Genomic DNA, 24,028 nt, shown 5'->3' on the forward strand with positions numbered 1-24,028 from the left:
AAACACTTGAAAAATAAAGTCAGTGTCAACGATAAAGAAAGATCAAATTTAGTGTCCGAAATATTTGGTTAAAGAGGTTAATAAATGCCAGTGAAAAGACAGAATTCAACAGTTTAGCTGACATCATGTGTCCAAAATACCCTTTCTTTTCAGACTATTTCAATTCTCGCCTACGGGACAGGTTGGAGGATTATGTTTGGCAACCTAAAATGCAGTTAAAGCATGATCGCTTATGGACAAACAATAACTGCAAGTCTATAAATCATGTGTTTAAGAGAGCAGTTGAATGGAAGACACAACCTGTGCCTACGTTAACAACCAAGTAGATGCATATTGTTCAGGTGCAGCTCATAGACCTTAAGCGCGCCTTATATGGGACAGGGAACTATGAACTTTTTGGCCTATACAGAAAGCATCTTGTTTCTCACCAGTGTTGGTTTGCGAAAACTGAGGAACAAAAAAATATGTTTTTCCAAAACCGGAAGGAGACTGCTGTGAAATCAATTGTTGCTGACTTTGTTGTACCCAAGCCACAAAGACTTGCTAAAAAACCAAACCAGAAAAAGAGACCGCAAACAGCCTGTACAAATCCAAGATACTAACTCTTAAGCTAAACAAGTTGACTTGAACTATGTTGAATGAAATCTGTTTTACATAATTTGATCATGTTTTGGTTAAATATTGCCTCTGTGTTATATTATGTAGATAATTAATAAAATTTTAAAATATGATTATTTGTTTTCATGATTTGAACATAAAAAACAAATATTGTAAAAGGATGAAAAAATAATATCTATATTTTACTTTGATTACTGAATGATATGCATAAAAAGGAGCTATCAAATTTATTTTTACACAAAATTATCATGGCAACAAGCCATAAATAACCTTCTCTTATACAATCAGTCACACTTCAATGAACACTGAGATGAAACATTCAACATTCGACACCTAATCATTCACAGTTGGTTAATTGTGTAATAGGTGACACGTGCCCACACTGTCAATGAAAAACTAAAATAACTTAAAAACTACATTTTCAAATATGACCAAAGTTCATATCTAACGTAAATACTATGCAGTAATTTAAATAATGTCCTGCGTGGTTTTTAGACGTACTGGTTAAAAGTCGACAGCTTGTGTTCTTTTAAGAGATGTGAAGCTGTGAAATTTGACCAAAGAGAGGTAACTCTAGCCCTTCCGGGTAATAAATAACCAAAATGCCAGAATTTTTCGTAACGAACAGAAAACTTGAATTGGAAGGATTTCACTTAATTTTCATCAGCTCCAAGCAATCCAGGGAATTTTTCACCTGTTCTAGCGACTTGGATAATTGATAAAATCAGCAAAACTTATTTGAATGAAACATATTCAACTTATTGAGTTCAAAATCAAAGGAAAACAATCACAAAAGGTAAGGTACATGTAAATTTTGTGTTCCTTGATTAAACATGTAATTTGATGACAACAATTAATTTATTTACTCAATGAGAGACTCTTACAATGATTTCAGTGGTTGGAAAAGACAATTAATAATTAGTAGGTTCAGCTTGGATAACAGTTATGTGTATGAGTGCATATGGCTTTGAAGTGACACTTTGTTTTGATAAGGCAAAAATAAAGTTAACTTACTACATGTGTATTCAATTAAAGTTACTTACTATACATGTACTTATTCATTTGCAAGTATAGAAAATGGAATTACAGTATTAAACACATCTTATTTTCTTATTTGTTTATTATTTATTAGAATAAATGTCCTTAAGATACAACTTCAAATCAATGCGATAAAATATTCTAGCGGTGAAGTATGATATCTCCCCATTCCAGACTCACTTCTCCCTATCACTCCTGGAAGGGAGAAGTCACTTCTCCTGTTCACTGAATCCTAGATTATGCCCTGCTCCCAAACTAAAAAAATTCACTTAAAATGTTCTGTCGGAATTCTCACACAACCTAAAAATTTAATTTTGTGCTGTTTAAATAAACACCAATATATAAGTCACCATAAAATTAACTTTCTGAAGTTCTATAGATTAAGAAAATGTGAAAAACTCAAGATTAGTAATTGTGAGTAGAGAATGGATAAACTTAAATTCTTGAAGAAAAAGTAACCAACCCTTGGAACATAAAAACAGATATACACAACAAAGAACATAAAGCAACTAAAATCATACATACAAAGTAACAAAAACAAATGAGCAATTAATGAAGGCGTGCAAATCCAAATATCCATACCAAATCTACATAGTACATAGTATAAGACATATCTGTCGTTTGTTTATGTATATTTGCTTGTTCAAGTGTTTAGTATTCTAGGATTCCTATTTCCTGTTAGCTGGGGCAAGTGAAATTTAGGTCAGGGAAAGTTAGGTATTTAGTAACACTTTCCTGTGGCAAGTTAAAAACTTCCGGTACTACGAATCACCGAAATGCCCCTACAAATCACCGGAATGCCACCGAAATGCCCCTTATTTTGTTGTAAAACTATTAAAATTTTATAAATATTGATTCTATGAGATGTTATGAGGTATATCTACATAATAAAATTTTGATATTTTTACACGAAGATTTTTTATTGAAAGAAATAAATATTAGCATCAAAGAAAGATAACTCTCGCTTATTGAAACATGAATGTACTCTGCATAATAACCGATTACATACAGAAAACGATGCAAGTTTTTATCTGTTTAATAAATTATTTGCAAATCAATTGTATAACAAATAATAATTTATTTATTTTTTGTAAAAAAGGACAATTGAAAAATTGCCCTTTTTTTAATCTTGCCGATCATAAGTTCTACCGCTCGTCGTTCAAGGGTCATTTACATAATTATACAAGCTAATTATAAATCAGATCTGAGAATTTAATAATTATCACCAAAATGCAATCTTAATTAGTTAATTTCTAATGAAGAGACAATAATTTTTGACACTAGTTTTTTTATGATCTTAAACTTGTATTTGATCTTCCGCTTCTCATCATTAAAAAATAAAAATGTATATAAGGTTAAATATATTTATGTTCTACAATCATACCACATTCTGATATTCAGTATGGCTGGGTTATACCCCTGCACTGAATGCAAAAATGAATGTGGTGAAGGCACCATACAATGTAATTTGTGCACCCGATGGTTGCATGTTCAATGTGTACCCATGTCCGATGTGCAGCTCAAGTCATGGTCGCAACCCATGCTGACCTTCCTCTGCCGCAAATGCTGCTTTGTGAATGGCGAGTTTGACCTGCAGAAATCCTTGCAAAGGTAAAATTTCATTTATATATTTTTTTTAAATCCGGGTTCATATATTTATTTATCAAGTCTATCATAATTAGTACCATACTGAATTTTTCCCCACGGAGAATTACACTGTACATAGCTTTAAAGCATAAAGTCTATTCAGTTTGTAAATTTAAAATGCTGAAGACATAAATGTAAAAAACGATTTATTTTAAATCTCAAGTTTAACATCACTGTTCATGTTATCAACTATCAAATATTGTGAGTATACAAGTTTATTTAGAAAGTAACTTTCCGCATTAAACATGTCCAAATCTTGTCGACAAAACCACTGTTCTAAAGTTGAAAAAAAGTTTTTTTTGTCCACTATCATTCAAATGCACACAATCTCTGATGTAGTCTTCTGGGTACTTTATTTTCTTCATAGATATCACTGAAGCATTGGCAAAGTTTTGCAGTTTCTTATTTATTTTCTTCTTTTGTGAATTGAATCGTTCAATCGTTAACTCCACCGAATACTTGAATTTTCCTCTAGGTAGTATTTCAGAAACGTAAATAAATTGAACAGCGTTTTCTTTCAGCTCGTCTACAAGGTTTTTGATGTTCTTTACTATGTCATTTGATGAGGAATTATCACAAATGTCATTGCCACCAACTAAAATAATCACTATGTCAGGTTTGAAAATCAAGATTTCGTTTATTTTGTTTTGTGGAATATTATCAGCACGCATTCCAGATACCCCAAAGAATTTTACTTCTCCTGGAATTTTTAAGTCACCCTCACAAAATTTTTCAAGTCTAGACACGTAACTTGAACCCACTAGCGCTACTTTGGCCATTTTATTCCAAATGTCCCAGAAGGAGGAATGGCAATGAAATCTTTTTTTGGAATTTATATACAGATTCATAACTAATTGCTATGAGTAATATTCACTCAGAGTGTCTGATTTTAGATGAATAATTGATGAGTTATGTTCAGCTAAATGTCAAATTATTAGTTTAACGGTAATTACCCGGCTTAGATTGAGCAAGATGCAAAGCCGACTAATTATCAACAATCATTTTCTATGAGTAGAGTTCAGAAAATCACAAATTAGAATAACTGTACGATGCATATAATGTGATAAAAATTATTTTTAACTTTAAGAAAAAAAAAAGCGATGTGTTCATAGACGTGTATTTAAATGTTTATTATTCCTGATTTTAAATTTTGAGAGATTAGGTTTTTTTTAATAAAAATTTTCAATACAAACACCGAATTAGTGATTCCTGAAAGATAATAGATGTCAACATTCTGTTTGCAGTGGGGTGTTAATACCTACCGTAAGGAGAACATTACGCAACATTATGCAACAAATATATCTAGCAAAAGATGGCTTCATATAATTGAGCCATACGGTTAATATAATCATGTATACACAATGGCATAACATGTATATACATTGGTATTTAATTAATGTTACAATTTAGCAATTCTACATTTCCTGACATTATAATGGAAATAGAAACCTGAAAACGTTCTTTACTTTTTAAATATTTAATATTCATATGTTGAACTTAGAATAAGTATAATGGATTGTACCAGGCCTTCCTTTTAGAAATGATTTCAATTTTTCTTTTTCCATTCTTATGTGAGAACTTGTAGTACCGCGTTAAATACACGTATATGAACACATCGCTTCGACGATATTAATCTTTTTGTTTCTTTCAATTACAAATTCGTTCAAAGTGATTTTTGAGATTATCTGTTTAATACATTTCAATCGTTTTATTTTAGGCTCTTGGCGGTTTTAGACAGCAAACCCAGTGTAGTGAAAGCGGCTGCGACATCTGAATCCTTGTTACTTGAGACTTACGGTGTGAAACTTCCTGAACCGACCGAAATAAATAAAGCTCATTTAACAATCGACTCTGTGTCTGTTGACATTTTAAGGATGTATCATCCTGTTCTGCTTTCTAGTGTGTTCCCAGCAAAGACTGTAGGTGATGGTAACTGTATGTACAGATCTGTGTCAAAAGCTCTAACTGGGACTGAGTCCTTCCATGTACTGTTAAGGTTACTTTCGTCCATTGAGATCCTGACCCATCCACAGTTCTACGATACCGCGCACCGAAAGCACATCGACCTTGTCAAAGACAACAGAATCGTGCCCGGTACATACAAAGACATTATAATTGACTCTCTCAAAAACAAAGTAAATGTTCAGCTAAGTGAATGTTCAGCTGTTTGATATTAACAGTGCGTACGCCGTATCTTGTTGTTGAGATGCCCAGAAATGGGTAGGACTCCACTGTTACTATTAAACCTCTTCGCATGGACATCTAAATTATTTTTTTCAGTTTATTGGGAATAGGTTTTTTTCTGCCACACATCTTGTCATCGTGATTGTTTTTTCTTTTTGTTTGTTTGTATTATATTATATATTATATTATCGTCTTTATTATCAATCAGATGAATTTTAATCATGTTATGTGATTTAAAATAGTAGCTATATGTCATATGCCTGAGACGCTTCTTAAATAGTTGCTGAATGATTTTACATGCTTATTATCATTTATATTTTTATGATGTGTTAATCCTTACATTTTTTTAATAGTAGCTTCATATATTCTGTGTTTTGTAAGAATTTGCTATCTGCTTTGCTGACATATTATTGACTGTGTACCAATAAAAAAATATTATGAACTAATTTCAGCATTTAGTTATCAATTAAAGTCTATGAAGTATAAATCATATTGAGTTTCCACCTGATTACTGGTAATTACTAGAGATTGCGCAACATAGTCTTTATCTCTAATGCGAGTTATCGCTCTTTGAACTAATTGACGCTTCGAGAAACAACACTTTAAAATATTTAATTATGGTAGGAATTATGCATTTATGAAAATTTTAAGCATTAATCTTTATGAAATTCATCATGTAAAGTCATTTGAAGGGGCATTTCGGTGATTTCAATGGGCATTCCGGTGATTTGTAGGGGCATTTCGGTGATTACGGGGCATTCCGGTGATTCATGTTACCCAAAAACTTCATATGCTGTAAGGATTTGTTTTATTAGGAAAGCAGTCACTGACTGGGAAAGTTGATTTTATATGGATTTCTCCCGAGGAAACCTCAATTTCTGAAAATCCTAGAACACAGACTGTTGATATGTATGGATTTGCGAACAGAAAAACAAATGTACGAATTAAAATACAACGCCAAATTGTAGTAACAAAGTCACTTCCGCAAACTTTTGTCAACAACCGCCATGATTTTTTGTTTTCACCTGTCATTTGACCTGCAACAGGTAAATTTCTCTCCTCAAGTACGTATAATATTTTTTTTCCAGAATTTAACGTATATACTTACTGTCTCTTTCGCTATATTGAGCGAAATTGATTTTGACTAGTGTAAAAAGGAGAATTAATATCTTCAAATGCGCCATCCCAGCGCTTACCGCATTTCAAAACCAAGTTGCTTCCCTTAGTCATCAAATCACGTGACATCGAAAGGAGATGTTCTTGCTACGTAAACTTATTATCAACGCTTAGCACGTAAAAAGTCGTGCAGAAATAATAATGTTTATAAATATTCACGTTTATATTTTTGAAAGCTTGATTCATATTCGTAAATACTAATAATAATAAAAATAAAACACCAATTAACCTTAAGGTAGATATCGTACCTAATATTTCTGATAGGTAGATTTTCCTAGTTTTTCTCAAAGATGAGGTTGAATAAACATACTTCAGAATTTGAACTCCCATTACATTTCTATGAAGATTTTCCCACCAAATATCTTCCCTTTGGAAGAATTTTTCCTCAAATTATTTGCATTTGAAAAGGAATTTTTACAGTTCATATTTGTTTTTTTACCATACAAATTTTTATGTAAAAAAAATCTTGAAAATATTTTGAGCATATTATTTTTACTGTGATAAAAATGTGATAATTAATTATTTTTGTGAAATTTTTAATTTGAAAAATGTTGTTAAAAAAGCCATCTGTTTTACCAAAAATGCCAAGGCAACTCTTTTAGACCTTATTTTATTAAACCAAGATTGTGATTTTAAAAAAGTGTGTAATTTTGGAACTGGAATTAGTGATGTTCATAATTTTATGTCTATTCAACTAAATTGTGAACTGCCGAAACAAATTCCTAAAAGGCGGATGTGTAGAAGTTTTTAAAATTTTGATGTTCTAAATTTTTCTCAAGACCTTTCTAGTCAAAAATTTGATTTTAGTAATTTTAGCGATGTAAATGTTGCATATTCTGATTTTAGTAGAAAATTTAATGACGTGGTGGATAAACATGCACCTCTTAAAGAGAGAAAAATTATTACCAAACAAGTTCCGTATATGAACTGTGAATTGAAAAAAAGCTGTTTTTAAGAAGAAAATGTTATATAATAAATTTCAAAAATGTAATAATGACAGAAACTGGGAGAATTATAGGAAACAACGCAACTATGTTACAAAGTTAAAGAAAAAGTCAATTAATCAATATTTGTGTGTTGGTGGCTTAATAACCACAGGGTAGTGATATGCGTCTAGCGCAGTAGTGATCGAACGTCTCTAGATCGCTACTGACGTTGGCTTGTCTACGTGTAGACAAAAAGGGGAGCAGCGTAAGCAGAAGCCTTCCTCTGCCAGTACATAGCCTATACACTACCAAGACTCCTTCAATTTGCCTCCCCGAGGTAACACACGGTAACTTGGGTCTAGTACTCAAGGCTAACACGAAGGGGATCTCGGAGTAACAAGGACCCTAGAGGTGTAGAGTGCAGGCCCATCGGCGCGTGGAACACGCCCTGGCTCTCACCAACCTTGCCCCACCTATGGGTTAAATAGATCGCTGCCTTGTGATGGACTGTTGAGTCAAAGGCTACGGGAGACAACCCAGACAGAAAACGATGGTCAGACTGGGATCAAACCTTTGAAAGGGAACCTGTCTAGGAGAGGAAACTCTGATGTAAAACCCGGCTAGAAAGGAGTCGTCACCCATGGTAGGGAACCTATCTAGGAGAGCTGACTCTGATACAAAAGCATGTGAGGGACTTGCTGACCACCACATTAAAATAAAGCTGAAGCTAGAGGGCCAACCCCCCACTAGTGGATACAAATGGTTACAGAAACGATTACAGTAAAAGTCATTCCTCGGACTCGTCAACGACTAGAGAAAGAGGACCAAACCAAACATCGAGGACAGCAAATGACGCGAAAGCTAATGAAGTTGTTCTCACCGAAACAACCAACAACCATAGGCACTTGGAATGTTAGAACAATGTATCAAAGTGGCAAAAGCTTGCAAATTGCGAACGAAATGGATAGATACAATATCGAAATTCTAGGACTCAGCGAAGTAAGATGGAATACAGCTGGAATGACAACACTATCTTCAGGTCATACGGTCATATTCTCAGGAAATCCAAATGAAGACGACATACATGACAAAGGCGTGGGAAACATGCTTACAAAGAAAGCCAAGAAATCGCTTTTGTAGTGGAATCCAATATCTGCAAGAGTGATATCAGCTAGATTTGACACTCGATTCCAGAAAACAACATTTATACAGGTGTATGCACCAACAAACACCGCAGACGAAGATGATAAAAATGACTTCTACAACTTATTACAATCAGTTGTTGATGCCGTTCCTAAAAGAGACATCCTTATCATCTTAGGAGATCTGAATGCCAAAGTAGGTGATGACAGAGGAGGTAGAGAAAGGGAGATAGGACCACATGGAATAGGGCAAATGAATGAGAACGGAGAGATGTTTGCTGACTTTTGCGCTATAAACAGTCTAGTAATTGGCGGTACTTGGTTTCCACATAAATCTTGTCATAAAACCACCTGGATTTCACCATCTGGAGACACTGAAAACCAAATAGACCACATAACAATAAGCCGTCGATGGAGATCTTCATTACAAGATGTACGAACAAAACGTGGAGCAGACGCAGCATCAGATCACCACCTTGTAATTGGAAAAATTAAACTCAAGCTTTTAACAACAAAGAAAAGAGAGACTACAAAAAGGAAGTTTAATGTTGAGAAGTTTAAAGATCAGAAAGTGAAAGAAAACTTCCAAATTACACTCAGGAACAGATTTAGTACTTTATTAGATCTTGACAACGAAGAAATGAAAAATGATATTGATGACATCTGGAATTCAACAAAGACAGCCATTCTGGAAGCATGCGAAGAAACAGTTGGTTTCATTCAAGTGAAAAGAAAGAAATGGATGTCAGATCAAACATGGGATACAATATCTGAAAGAAGGGAAATAAAAGAAAAGTTGATGAGTGCTAAAACCAGACAGCAAAAGAAAAACCTGCAAGACCTTTACAGCGCAAAAGACAGAGAAGTGAAGAAAAGCTGTAAAAGAGATAAAAGAAACCATGCTGAAAAGTTAGCAGTAGAAGCTGAAAACGCCTGCTTAAAAGGAGACATCAAAACATTGTATAACATCACAAGACAACTCAGTGGAAAGATCTCTCAAAATGAAAATTTACCAGTCAAAGATAAAAACAACAATACCCTCACAAAGCTAGAAGATCAGCTTGACAGATGGAAAGAACACTTTAGTGAGGTATTGAACAGACCACCACCAACAAATCCACCAATACTTGAAGAAGGTCCAACACTTAACATAGAGACTGACAAAATTACCGAAAATGAAGTAAGAAAAGCCCTAAAACATCTTAAGAATGGGAAAGCAGCGGGAATCGATGGCATACCACCAGAAGCCCTCAAGTCCATGAATGACACTACCATTCAATATCTTCTTGGGCTATTAAACCAGATATGGGAAAAAGAAAAAATTCCAAAAGACTGGCAAAAGGGACTCTTGGTAAAACTACCTAAAAAGGGGGACAAATCCAATTGCAACAACTGGAGAGGAATAACTCTTTTTTCCATTCCTAGTAAAATCCTATGCAGTATAATCTTACAAAGAATGAAAGAAGAGATTGATAGCAAGCTGAGAGATGAACAAGCTGGATTTAGACAAGAACGATCATGTGTCGACCAGATTGCAACACTCAGAATAATTATTGAGCAAACGATCGAATGGCAGTCATCCCTATATCTAAACTTTATTGACTTCCAGAAAGCATTTGACAGCATAGATCATCAGGTCTTGTGGAACATTCTAGGACACTATGGGATTCCTCCTAAGATTATTTCCATGATTAAGTTACTGTATGAAGAATTCTCTTGTCAGGTCATACATGCTGGTACATTGACGGATCCTTTCCCTGTAACAACTGGCGTAAGGCAAGGATGCATTCTCTCTCCCCTTCTCTTTCTCATAGTCATCGACTGGATAGCAACAACAGCTTACAACGACCCTCATGGTATACAATGGACACTAACATCTCGTCTAGAAGACCTCGAATTTGCAGACGACATATGCACACTATCGCATCGTCTTCAAGATTCCCAACACCAGGTCAACCATCTCGAAGAAACAGCTAAAAGAACAGGATTGTATATCAACACAGCCAAAACCAAAGCCATGAGAATCCAACAAAACCAGATGGATCCAATATTGGTAAATAACCAACAGATAGAGAATGTAGATAAATTTACGTACCTTGGAAGTGTCATGAGTACAACTGGAGGCACTGACGAAGATGTACAAGCCAGAAAGATGAAAGCATTACAGGCTTTTTCCATTCTAAAGCCAGTATGGAAAAGTAGAACACTGAGAACGACTACTAAGATCAAAATTTTCAACAGCAATGTTAAGTCTGTCCTGTTATATGGTTGCGAGACCTGGAGAGAAACAGAAAACACCATGAAATCTATACAAGTCTTTGTTAACAAGTGCCTAAGAAATATACTGAATATCAGATGGCCAGAAAAAATAACAAACAAGAAACTCTGGCAAAGAACAAAACAACAACCAATAGAAAACACCATTCGAACCCGAAAATGGAAATGGATTGGTCATACTTTAAGGAAGAACAATAAAAACACTACAAAGCAAGCTTTAGATTGGAATCCCCAAGGGCAAAGAAAAAGAGGAAGACCAAAGAACACCTGGAGGAGGGGTTTGAACTCTGAACTGAAGAGAGTAGGACTAACGTGGAAGAATTGTAACACCATCGCCCAAAACCGAAGCGAATGGAGAGAAACTGTAGTCGCCCTATGTCCACCCATGGACGAAATGGAATAAATCAATCAAATCAATCAATATTTTATTGAAAGATGCGCGGGCGGTCCGAAGTCGAAAGACTTTTGACCAACCGTTACGCCGTTTTTGACCAATAAAGGCAGCATCAGTCAAAGGGAGATAATATTTTCGGAAAATTCTGCTCTAAAAACAGAGCAAAGTGAAATCAGTGAAATTTTTAATGATTACTTTGTAAATGTTGCTAAAACTATTGGAAACAATCAAATGAAGGTTGATGAGGATCACCCCAGTATAAAAGCCATTCAAGAAAATCACCCTGACTTAATTGATATTCCCTTTTCTTTTGATCATATTACTGAGGATTTTGTACGTAAGAGAATCGAGAAAATAAATGTTAAAAAAGCTACTGGTATTGACCGCATTTCCCCCAAATTACTTCATCTGGCAAAACCCGTCATTATCAAGCCCATTACAACTTTAGTAACTTTGTCTTTGTCCTCATCTTCCTTTCCTGATTGTCTTAAACAAGCACAAGTTGCTCCAATACATAAGAAAAATAGTATTCTTGAGAAAGGCAATTACAGACCAGTTAGTGTCCTCCCTGCAATATCCAAAATTTTTGAAAGTGCTATTCAAATCCAGTTGGTAGAACATTTTGATAAAGTCTTCAATCCGTTTTTGGCCGCTTTTAGATCTGGTTTCGGTTGTCAATCAACTCTTTTGCGTGTGATTGAAGATTGGAAAAAAGCCTTAGATAACAGCGAATATTTAGCTGCAATTTTAATGGACCTTTCTAAGGCCTTTGATTGCCTTTCTCACGATCTACATTTACTTAAACTCAAATACTATGGTTTATCAAAGTCTGCAACATATTTACTTACTAGTTACCTTTCTAATAGGAAACAATGTGTCAAAATCGGTCAAAATACTAGTAGTATGATGGATATATTTAAAGGGGTACCTCAGGGATCAATACTTGGTCCAGTTTTCTTTAATGTATTTATAAATGATTTATTTTTCTTTGTGAAAAAACTGTTCTCTTTATAAATATGCTGATGACAATACTCTTTCAAAATCTGGTAAATGTTTAAATTCTGTTATTTCATCTTTAGAAGAGGACAGTAAATCTTTAATGAAATGGTTTTCAGATAATAAAATGCAAGCCAATCCTGAGAAATTCCAAGCCATCTCGGTTGACAAGAGAACACATGACAAAAATATTACTTTTGATTTAAATGGTATTAGTATTTCTTGTGATGAAGAAGTAAAATTACTTGGTATTACAATTGACTTCAAATTGAATTTTAATTCACATATATCAAACATTTGTAAGAAGGCTGCAAGGCAATTAAACGTTTTAAAAAGAATTGGAAAACATTTGAACAGACTTGGAAAACTTACCATTTATTATTCATTTATCATGTCAAACTTTAGTTATTGCCCTTTGACCTGGCACTTTTGTAGTGAAAAGAATACTACAAAAATTGAAAAAAATCAGGAACGTGCGCTCCGTTTTATTTATGATGATTATTCCAGCTCATACGATTATCTTTTGGACCTTTCGAAATTACCATCTTTGAAAACCCGCCGGATGCGTACTATTGCCTTGGAGACCTTCAAAATCATTAATAAGGAATGTCCTGTATTTTTGCAAGATCTGGTTATTATTAAAAATAGTAATTATAATTTTAGGTATAAAAATACAGCTGAGGTGCCCCGGCCAAAAACTACATCTTTTGGCAAAAAATCTTTTAGATACTTTTAAATCTTTTAGGTTTAGAACTCTTTACCAAATGAGACCAGATCACTTACTTCCTTTAACCAGTTTAAGACCTATATAAGTATTTGGTGTGGAGGCAAAAAATGTAATTGCACTGCTTGCAAGTTTCAGCCTGTGCTGTCTCGTGTCTGATTCCCCAGTTTCTGATCTGATCATGGTTTTATAATTGAATATGATATCTGAATTTTAATTATGTCTATAGCCTTATAAAGTGTGTTTCCCCTGACTTAAAGATCGGTATACAGAATGGTGCTTACTGCCTGGTACTTGATCCTTCTGTCTGGAGCACCATATCTTTCTATGGTTAGTATATGTTTTACTACGTATTATTTATAATAATTATGTATTTTGTATGATGGAATGTATTGTTTTACTGTTTTGTACATTTTATAGTCGGTTAAAGAGCTTATAAGAGCTCGTGTTGATTTGTTAAAATGTATATATGTGCCGACTCTAAATGAAGTTTACTTACTTACATCATTTAAACACTAGTAGTTTTTTTTTTTTAAATATTTCCGTAAGATTTTGCAAGATGACAGAAAAGAATGCTTAAAGTAACAGCTATTATCAACATTTATAACCAGTGTCTTCGATAGGTTCTAAAATGTATAAACCGTACCCGTACCAAGTTTTCGGCATACCCAAATACTATTTTACCAATTTCTTTATTATTACTATATATATATTTCCAGCTGGAAGTTGGCACACATTTACACAATGACATGATGGCTAAGCTAGAATTAATGATTTGTAATACTTTTTTCGAAAAAAAATTCGATTTTCTGCTTTCAAAAGCTCTAAAATGTGTAACCAAAAATTTCCGTAGTCCTATATTTTTGTGATTTGTATATTTTTAATGCACATTTGACATCAAAACATCACAACATTATCGAAATATTCATAGACGATCTATTTAAGTCGCATAATACTGTTTATGAAACTTCCCTTTCACCTGGATAAGATCGTCTCCATTCTTTGCTGGTGCGGGAATTGACGCTCGGTACGACTCGAAATTCAAACGCAATCATTTCTTATTCGAAATAATATCTTATCTTTCAAAACTTTACCCAAAGTATTTAAATGAAGTTTTCACCTCTTATTGTTTTCAGAAAAACGTAAAATTCGGACTGGAAAGTGAGAAATAGTCAATTATCAGTTTGGTACGATAACTTCCGATTATATATTTAAGACACCAGAAAACCGATCAAACAAGAAATATTAGAAAATTATACATCATTTTCTTAACTAGAAATAAATCAAAACGAAATTTTGCACATCTAATGCAATTTTCAGCTCTTAACATTCCGTAATATATAATGAATATTTTAGTAATACATTATTTGGGTACGGGGAAAAGATGGTATGGGTACGAGTTACAAATTTTAGACCCTATCCAAAAATTTTCCTTTTCGGTATACATATTTCGAAACCTCGCTAGAAAAATAGATAATTCATATTCGCAGAGCTGCATGCACCACTAATATAATCTTCTTCTTGTGGAGAAGTCAGGCATCGACCATTTAATTCGGAAGAAGGTGTCCTGGGTGTTTTTTTTTCAAGTTAAAAAACACAAACAAAATAAGTATTCCACTTTTGGGATTTTTTTCTCCGTCCATTGAACAACAAAAGGAAATAATGATTCTATATCACCCCTTACTTAACAAGGCAGATTTCCTAGTAAAAACGCTGATTTCGGTTGCTACTGAAATATAGATATAAATAAAAATTGTGCGCTTGCGCGAAAAAAAAAACAATCTTATCTGACATCAACTCCCAACCTCCTCAGAATAAAAATAGTCGATGTCTAAGCCGATACCCCTGCTCTTGATAATTTATTCTGTATTATTGCCGGAATGAAAACAATCAAAATTAATGGCCCTAGCAAGTATACGGTAGGCTGAGAGTAATAGCTACCAAGTATTTTATAATATATAAACATGTGTCAGAGAATTCTCTCTTGGTAAAACAATCAATTACTTAATATTTGCAGAAGTAATTCTAGATCTGTATGATGGTTGTATAGGATTTCGAACGCCTACATGTAACAGCAGAACTTTATTGCATCATTTCATAATTTTGCATATCACTTTTTTTTTTCAGTTTGCGACCGGTTGCTTAAAGCCTTTTTTCTACATACGGTGATGAATCTAGTGGAAATGATCTTTTTTATTCACACTTCACAGAACCTCCAACAACTAGTACTGCTGACATGTCGATCAACATAGAGTGTTCTATACCTATAAATGATAATTTTGTAGAAAAGCAAATTTGTAAATTAGGCATTAAAAAGCAACTGGCTATGATTAAGTATCACCACAGATTTTGATATTGGATAAGCCAGTTATTATACAACCAATTACAAATATGATAAATAAGATTTACAGGTTGCACAAGTTGTACCAGTGCATAAAAAGAGTAGTGAACTTACAAAAGGTAATTATAGACCTGTCAGTGCTTTACCACCAATCTCAAAATTTTTTTTCAAAGGGCAATTTATGTACAAATAAATGATTTCTTTGAAAATTTTTACAATGTTTATTTATCAGCTTTATAGAAGAATGTAGTTGCCAGGACACTTTAATAATAATATTAGAAGTTTGGAGAGCTGAGCTGGATAAAAAATAAATTTGCTTCTGCAATTTTAATGGAATGCTGTCGATTGTTTACAATATCATCTTTTACTACATAAACTTAAATCATAGTGATAGTGGCCTATCTCTTTTTGATAGTTATTAAAGTAATAGGAAACAATGTGTAAAAATTGGATCTGTCCATAGTACTTTTTTTTTTATCACTATATAAATGTGTACCTAAAGGATCAATTCCAGTCCCATGTTTTTTTTACCATTTTTATTAATGACATTTTTAACCATATTGATAATAGCAACTTGTACGATTATACAGATGACAATACCTTATCATATGGTGCTGAAACTGTAGACAACAAAGTAAATACTCTTAAAAATGAAAACAAAGTACTTATCAAATTGTTTTTGTGACAATCAAATGCAAGCTAATCTAGATAAGCCTCAAACAATACTATCGGCAGAAATACTTTCAATGAAAACATATCATTTGACCTAGATGGTAACATGAAGTGGTAAAGCTAGTGGAGGTAACTTTTAATTATACTCTAAATTTCAAACCTCGTGTGTCAAAAATATGTCAAAAACATCTCAACTGCAAAATGTCCTAAAAAGGATTGGAACTCGTCTGAATAAGCTTGGAAGATTGACAATATATTATTCTGTTACCTTATCAAACTTTAACTACTGTCTACCCGTATGACAGTTTTGTGGTGAGACAAGTACAAAGAAAATTGAATACATTCAGGAAAGAACATTAAGATTTACAAGTATGTATAATGTTATATGTCAACATATGAAAGCTGTTACTTAAGTCTAATCTCCCACAAACGAAAATCAGACGATTACGTTTTCTTGCAATACACTTTCAAGATTATCAATGGTAATACCCCGACTTACTTACAAGACCTTATTAAACCTAAAAACTCTTCATATTCTTTCAGATATTCTAATACAGTAGAACAACCAATTGGTAGGAACCACCAGATATGGCTTACATTCTTTTAGGTATGTTGTCCCGAAATTATGGAACAATTTACCACAGGAAATCTTAGGTGCATTTTAAGGGACTCATTGAAGAATGGAACGGTGATGTATGTAATTGCCGTTTTTGTAGATAGCACATATCTCATAGATGTCTTTGTTATTTGCATGCTTTATTTTTGATTGTATGAAATACTTTTCAGTTTTAGTTTGCTTCTATTCATATGGCATGCCTTATGTCTGACATACTTATGTATGTCTATGTTTGTATGCGTTTTATTTGTCTTAAATTATTAGAGATTGTGTTCTTTTTTTTTGTTTTAATTATATATCGACCTAAAAATAAATATTACATGACTTAAGAGAAGTTTAGAGAAGTTCCGAGAAGATAAAGAAATTTAAATAAATTTAGGTAACTTAACTAAAAAAACAGTGAAGAAACCAATCAAAAAGCTTGTTATAAATCTAATTAAGTTACTATGGAATTAATATACAAAACGACTAATTTTGGAAGATCGAGTTCCTTTCTGTAGCAGGTCGTCTCAAGTGACATCTTGATAATGGGATAAACACCTCTGCTTTATGATGCAAACCGGACTATACGGTCTTATTTTATAACAGAAATAAATTTTTAAAAAATAAAGAAAACAGGTGTGTATGTGTTATGTAGGTGATCAAATTGTGAGGCAATGTTTGATAGACTGATCCATGTTCATTAGCACCAACTAAGAAAAAAGAAACTGAAATGTTTTTTTTTAATATTATCTACTGATAAAGGTGAATTTGTAAAACAGGAAAATATAGAAATTCAAGCAATCTCAGTCACAAAATATATTTATTTGATTCGCGAGTTTTTTTTTTTTATAATTCTAATGAAAATTAATCAATTAAAAGCATACGTAACTACACAATAACAATCTGATAGATTTTCTACATTGTTAATTGTTCAATAATTAATTAAAGTAATATCAAAGATAAATCTTGGTGCACCACTTAAGTTTTTTTTTATACGAAATCTTAAAATAATGCTATAATAATTGTAGATAAAGAAGTCAATTACCCTTGTGTGATGTTTGACGAAGATATTACGATTTTCAATACGTAATTAGCATTTATGGTTGATTTAAAGCAATGTCGCGGAAACAATTTAAACAATAACGGAACCACAAATAAATAGATCGAATTGGATAAATACAATGCCGACAAAAATTGTTTTAATTGGTTATTTATGACACTGAAAGCCTTTATTTTAGCCCTTTCAATCGTGGATGAAACTTTGAACGCATACTTAACAAGGTTTTGATAAGCAGCCGGCCCCAGAGGATAAAGCAAATATAAGTAAGGAAGTACGATCCTTGAATTGTAATAATATTTCGATGATTAATACAAAAAAATTGGCACTGCCAAGTTTTTATCGTGGAGAATGCTACATGATGTTATTGGCCAATCTCCACATAACGTTGCCCAATCACAACCGTAATGAGACAGGACAAAACGGTTTTACAAATTCAATGGACCATGTGGTAACTCGTATTTGCAGGGAGAAAAATGTCAACGAGAAACGATGGGAACATATAGTCTTATTGCAAGATTATGACTCGCATTTATCGGCGCCTTAATAAGACCTTTGTATGGCAACTCAAAAGCTCCATGTCAGATCTGAGTTATTGATTTGATGACCACTTACTACTGCAGATCAAAGTACATATAATATTGCGATGTCCGCTGAATTCGAAGTTGATATTTTTTCCCAAGGCTCGAATAACTAGACTTTAATAATACGTGGATTCTCGTCAGACAATAAATGGTATTTTCAGTGTAATGTAGATTGCTTAAAGCACATGACGCAATACAACAGTCAGAGGTTAAATCAAGTTCAATAGAGCAACCAAGATCACTTAAATAAACTCGGGAGCCTCACAACAACTAGCAAGATACATATATGAGCATATACTAGTGACATTCATTTAATGTGTCTGACACCATGTATTTTAGAGGATTTTTAATAGGAATATTTTTTATCTTGTTAATGTACAGAATAACCACAGTAACGACAATGTCTTATTCCACCATGGATGCTCTCTATAACAACCTGACTGGACTTAATAAGCACTTACGACCGCAGAAGGACTTTAATAACCCCACTATTGTGTACATCGAGTTTTATCTTCTAAATTTACAAGAGGTAGACGCTGTAGAAGGAATAATTTCAATGACCGGATTTTTCGTGGTTGGATGGATGAATGCAAATATGAAATGGGACCCTGACCATTTTGATGGAATACAACACATGATTCTGCCACAGGAAGCCGCTTGGAAGCCTCCTCTTCTGAACGCGAACACCGCAAAAGATTTTTCTATGATATTTGATTTAGAGGGGTTGTATCTGTATGCCCACAACTCTGGTTATACAACATGCTCGCCCGGTCAGTACCTTCATTTTTCTTGTGATATCGACACGACTTACTTCCCCTTTGATACACAGGATTGTCAGATGTATATTGTTGCGTGGGGTTATCCCGAAACAGAACTTATACTTTTCCCAAGTGCTTCTGTTGTCAATCTGGAACACTATTCTACAAATAGTGAATGGGAACTTTCTAATAATACAGTTAAAAACCTGGCACCTTCTCTACTTAGTTTCAGATTTAAGTTAAAGCGCCGTCCTCTATTCCTCTTGGTGACGCTTGTTATACCCGTTGAGCTATTAGCTCTTTTAAATATTACCGTCTTCTTGTTACCTCAAGAATCAGGAGAGAGGATAGGATTCTCTATCACCCTCCTGCTGGCAGTTGTTGTTTTCCTGACGATTGCTCAGGGACTACTTCCTGCAACAGCAGAACCTCGACTTTCTGCCATTTGTATTATTTTGATCATGAACCTTGCACTGAGTGGACTTATATTAATTTCAATTATTATTAGCTCTAGAATACATTTTAAACCACCAAACGAAAAAGTTCCTAATTGGATTAAAACATTGGCTCGTTTTAAGTTTTGTTGCAACTCTAATAAAGTCATAAGCATGGACAGTCAGATGACGGATGTAACTAAATCGGACAGCGACGAGACGGGCAAGACCAAACAGAAAGTTACATGGCACCAAATTGCTAGACTTTGGGACTGTTTGTCGTTTGTGTTCTACTTTCTTGTATTAATAGCAGGAAATCTAGTATATACTTTTGATGTCATTAATGGACAGTTGTGAATTTGTACGAGTTCACAATATTATCTATGTATTTCTTACACGAATCACGTTAATCTTGGATAAATCAAGCTTAAATCGAAAGCCGATGCTACTGGTCAGTCGCCTTAACTAGAAATGATCCAAAAGCATGCCGGATTATATTGTTCACATTAACTGGAATTTAACATAGTCTTTAGCAGTCTGTGGGAATTAAAACAGGTAAATTTAAAATGAAACATGATAAAACATATATTGAATAGCATTATAAGATCATGTGAAAATTCGTAACACAAGTGTTAATGGCCGTTGAGATTTTCTTGTACATGTTCGAATAAATTTAAGCTATTTATGTAATATTATCAATGTTTGTATATTCTCTCTGCAACTTTTTATAGTTTATGAGAATAAATTAAAGTAAAGTAAAGTAAACCACTGTTGCGAAATACTGTATAGACGTACTGATATTCGCGACTTTTTGCAATTTACAAAAAATCGCGAATGCTATATAGTAACTGCAAAATATGAAATACTAGTTATTTTTCCAAACCGCCAAAATGGAAATCCGCGAATAAGTTCATTTACAGATTACACGAAAATTATTTCTTTTACAGGGTTAAGCTGTATGACTGTCTAAAATCTGAAACAGATTAGTGTAAGATGAAAAAATACATATAAATACAATGTACAAGTTAATTGAAGACATGTATGAATATCAAGAATAGTTTTTTTTTTAAATATATATTTGTATAATGAATTTTTTTTGTAAGAGTCTGAACGTACTTAATCGTAAATAACTTTGTCAAAATCTAGCACCTGAAAAGATAGCTAGAGTAATCTCCCTTGTTCAATAACAAATTAAAGTATTTAATATATTTTTATTGATATTTATGATATATTCTAGCAAGTTAGATTCGGAATATCCTGTGTTGTTTTAGGTTAAGGGAAAACTTGATTAGATTGGACTTAAATTACTCAAAATGTGAGATATTGAATTTTTGTAATTGACGGTCATTTTATTAGTATTTTATAGTGCATGATGTAAAAATCGAATCGAAACTTTATAGAGGCCAAAGTACGTAAAATGTTACAAACTTTAAATAAAATGTTAATCTATTTATAGTATTATATTTTGAATTATATATATACTTTTTCTTTTAATGTATGTGTATATGGGGCTTTTTGGGGCATTTTAAACAAAAGGAAAAATTGATTAAACAATAAATCTTTTAATCTCTTCTGCAGACCTATAACCCCTCCTGGTTTACTACGCGCCACTCTGCTAGTAGTACGTTAGCTGAGATAACCCACCGTGCACCCCACTCATCAACCAAAATATGATTTTCAGGTACCCTCATACCTCCCATTTACGAATCTTTTTGTCGCCAAAAAAAAAAAAAAATAATAATAAAATAACCTGAATCATTTTTTGGCTACTGTTTATACCTCGTTGAGGCAAAAATCAATTTTTTATGTTTTCTACTCTTTTTACAAAACGAAGTAAACTGTCATACATGTATTATCATGTAGCCCGATGTCTCAGCTTTACAAAGGTACCAAGAAGGTTGCGACAGCACATAGGGTTTTGTGGTAAAATGATAAAATGTACCCCTATCCCACCGAAAAATCGCTTAAATTGACATGTTTTTCCATGTCAACTCCATAGAGTATTTATACTTCAAGAAAAAATAGCTTATTTAGTATGTCCAGAAAAAAACTAATTTTCCAAAAAAAGAACTTGCAAAAAATGTTAAAAAATACTACCCTTACCCCTTAAAAAACTGGTCTCAGTATCAAACAGAATTCTCATTCACAGCATACTGACACCGTAAAACTGTTTTAGGCATTCATAATTAAGATAATAATGTAATTTAACTGGAATTTATTATAGTACTTAGCAGTTTGTGGAAATTAAAACAGGTAGATTTAAAAATGAAATAAGATAAAGCGTATTGAATAGCATCTTTAAAAAAATACTACCCCTACCCCTTGAGAAAAGGGGAATTTTCATAATTTCATATTTTCTACCATTTCACCTATAATTAGCCATTTTTTTTTCAAATACCGTACTTCAGACAAGTATTTGTATATTCAAATACAATTTTATAAATTATATAGTGTCATGGCTTTCTAATTCGCACGAGTAATAAATATTTGAACTATTCCAAGTCAAGTTAGGTGAAAAATTGCCATACCCATCCATTGAAAGAATAATTAAACATGAACAAAACTGTAGCATATAATTGATGTACAAAAAAGACATGGATACTCGTCTTTTATTTATCGATCTATTTAACATACCTGCTCATTTTAATCGCGTACCTTTCAGTTTCAATGCGACAATAATGAGTTTTTCATAAATGGGAAATTTTCAGAGTTTAATATTTTCTTCCATTTCACCTGTAATGGGCATTTTTTTCAAGTACCCTACTTCAAACAAGCTTTTGTATATACAAACACATTTATATAGCATCTTACCTTTCTAATGAGCCAACCAATGCACAATTAAACGTATTCTAGGCCATTTGGGCGAAAGAATGGTACCCTCTAATGGGTGATATGGAAGAAAATATGAAATTCTGAAAATTCCCTTTTTAAAAAAAAACCTCATTATTATCATATTGAAACTGAAAAATTAGCGCCTGAAATGAGAAGATATGTTGGATACATCGATAATTCAAACAATAGCGTCCAAATGTCTATTGTACACCGTTTATATGCCAAAAATAAACATTTTGGTTCACGTTGAGGTATTTTTTTCATGGGTAGGGGTGACAATATCCCACCTATTTTGACTTGAAAAAGTTCAAATATTTATTATTTGAGCACATTTGGAAGCTAAGACACTATATTAATGTACCGTATCACACAACAGCTTGTTTAAACTACGGTATTCTGAAAATGATACAATAACGGGTGACATAGAAGAAATTCTGAAAATTCCCTTTTTTACGATTTTATAGTAATTGTGAAACCAAAAGGAAAATCTAAGAGCCTTAATTGATCAGATATGTTTGGGTACATCATTATTTTAATAGTGAATGCCTAAGATTTGAGTTTAACGGTGTCAGTACGCTGTGAATGAGAAAAATCTTGGCTTTTTGACCCAGTGGGGAACAAAAATAGGCTAATACTGAAAATGAATCCGAGAATATTCTTTGGCGACAAATTGATTCGGTAATGGGAGGTATAAATGTATGTAAAAATCACCATGAAGTTGATGGGGGAGGGGATGGTGAGGGTGCACGATGGACCCTCCCAGCCTATGGACTATAGCTGTAAAGCTTTGAAATAGCGAATACACCACGCAGGAGATAGCATCAATTTATGCATGTTTTCGTTGTAAAGCGAAAACCTTCGTCAACATACTTTATATATTGTGGTTTCTTTTCTTAGTTTGACTTGTAATACCAAATGTAATTGTTTATCAAGATTTTTTACAAGTTAAGCACCATAGAGCAATATTTTGAAGGGGGTAATTCATAGAAAACAAGTACAAATTGAATATGTGAAAAAAATATTAAGTAGTAGCATATCTGATCAATGTTTACTGTTATTTTATTCTTTTTATATGAGCAAGCAATTCTAATTACATTCTAGAAACCATCATATGCCATATACTCACCCTTTCATAAATGTCTGATTTTTAATTTGGATCAGTACTTAAATAATTAAACATGTAATTGTAGAAACATCAGAGGAATCAAATTGATTCGAAACGTTTTTAGTCCCAAAACAAATAGAATTTGAACATATATCAACACAAAATGCCAATCAAATCAAAAGAAAAATAATACCTACCACCAAAGACCAAGAGTAGAAGGAAAGCTAAATAACACTGAAACAGTTCCCTCTCGACAACTATGTGAATGATTTAGAGACCATAGACTATTATAAGCCATAGAGTACCTGTTCAGATTCCACGTGTGGGTGAATCAGATGAGTCTTAGAAGTATGATATATCAATAGTAAGCCTGGACATGGATACCGATCTGTAAAGAATAATTTGTCTGTTAAGTTTTTACCAATCATAAGCACGGGAAAGACATTTAATACTTTCTTCATACGACACAAATAAGCTAAAGTCATTCTGGGTTGTCATTCGGTCATTTTATCTTATATTTATTTC

General features: G+C 33.2%; 4 protein-coding genes across 5 annotated transcripts in view; 3 read left to right on the plus strand and 1 right to left on the minus strand.

Moving 5' to 3' along the window:
• LOC148613098 (neurexin-4-like) overlaps window positions 1-6,726 on the minus strand; it is a 33,277-nt gene extending 26,551 nt beyond the window's left edge. For both annotated transcript variants that reach the window (XM_088595132.1, XM_088595133.1), the window contains exon 1: window positions 6,596-6,726. In XM_088595132.1, coding sequence (XP_088451258.1) covers window positions 6,596-6,671 — 76 coding nt within the window. In that variant the 5' untranslated portion in view covers window positions 6,672-6,726. The remainder of the gene's footprint in view (window positions 1-6,595) is intronic.
• Window positions 6,727-8,549: 1,823 nt separating this feature from the next.
• On the plus strand, window positions 8,550-12,416 carry LOC148613099 (uncharacterized). Its single transcript, XM_088595429.1, has 4 exons — window positions 8,550-8,588; window positions 8,730-9,440; window positions 9,780-9,911; window positions 11,640-12,416. The coding sequence occupies exons 1-4, from the start codon at window positions 8,550-8,552 to the stop codon at window positions 12,414-12,416; spliced, it is 1,659 nt and encodes a 552-aa protein (XP_088451555.1).
• An 85-nt stretch (window positions 12,417-12,501) lies between these two features.
• On the plus strand, window positions 12,502-13,134 carry LOC148613100 (uncharacterized). The gene has a single exon (XM_088595430.1). It carries the CDS (start codon window positions 12,502-12,504, stop codon window positions 13,132-13,134), a length of 633 nt encoding a protein of 210 aa, XP_088451556.1.
• A 4,853-nt stretch (window positions 13,135-17,987) lies between these two features.
• On the plus strand, window positions 17,988-22,007 carry LOC148613101 (neuronal acetylcholine receptor subunit alpha-3-like). The gene is made up of 2 exons (XM_088595136.1): window positions 17,988-20,121; window positions 20,514-22,007. Exon 1 carries the CDS (start codon window positions 18,703-18,705, stop codon window positions 19,921-19,923), a length of 1,221 nt encoding a protein of 406 aa, XP_088451262.1. The 5' UTR covers window positions 17,988-18,702; the 3' UTR covers window positions 19,924-20,121; window positions 20,514-22,007.
• The last annotated feature ends 2,021 nt before the right edge of the window (window positions 22,008-24,028 follow it).

The sequence above is a fragment of the Perna viridis genome, chromosome 7, assembly GCF_037379345.1.
Source record: "Perna viridis isolate PV_CMFRI_1.1 ecotype Kerala chromosome 7, ASM3737934v1, whole genome shotgun sequence".
Lineage (NCBI taxonomy): Eukaryota > Metazoa > Mollusca > Bivalvia > Mytilida > Mytilidae > Perna > Perna viridis.

Coding starts and splice junctions, on each gene's coding strand:
- LOC148613101 (XM_088595136.1), top strand. CDS start 18,703: ATGTATTTTAGAGGATTTTTAATAGGAATATTTTTTATCTTGTTAATG.
- LOC148613100 (XM_088595430.1), top strand. CDS start 12,502: ATGAAATGGTTTTCAGATAATAAAATGCAAGCCAATCCTGAGAAATTC.
- LOC148613099 (XM_088595429.1), top strand. CDS start 8,550: ATGGATAGATACAATATCGAAATTCTAGGACTCAGCGAA. Junction 8,589..8,729: donor AAATTCTAGGACTCAGCGAA/GTAAGATGGAAT, acceptor TCGCTTTTGTAG/TGGAATCCAATATCTGCAAG. Junction 9,912..11,639: donor ACAAAATTACCGAAAATGAA/GTAAGAAAAGCC, acceptor AATCAAATGAAG/GTTGATGAGGATCACCCCAG.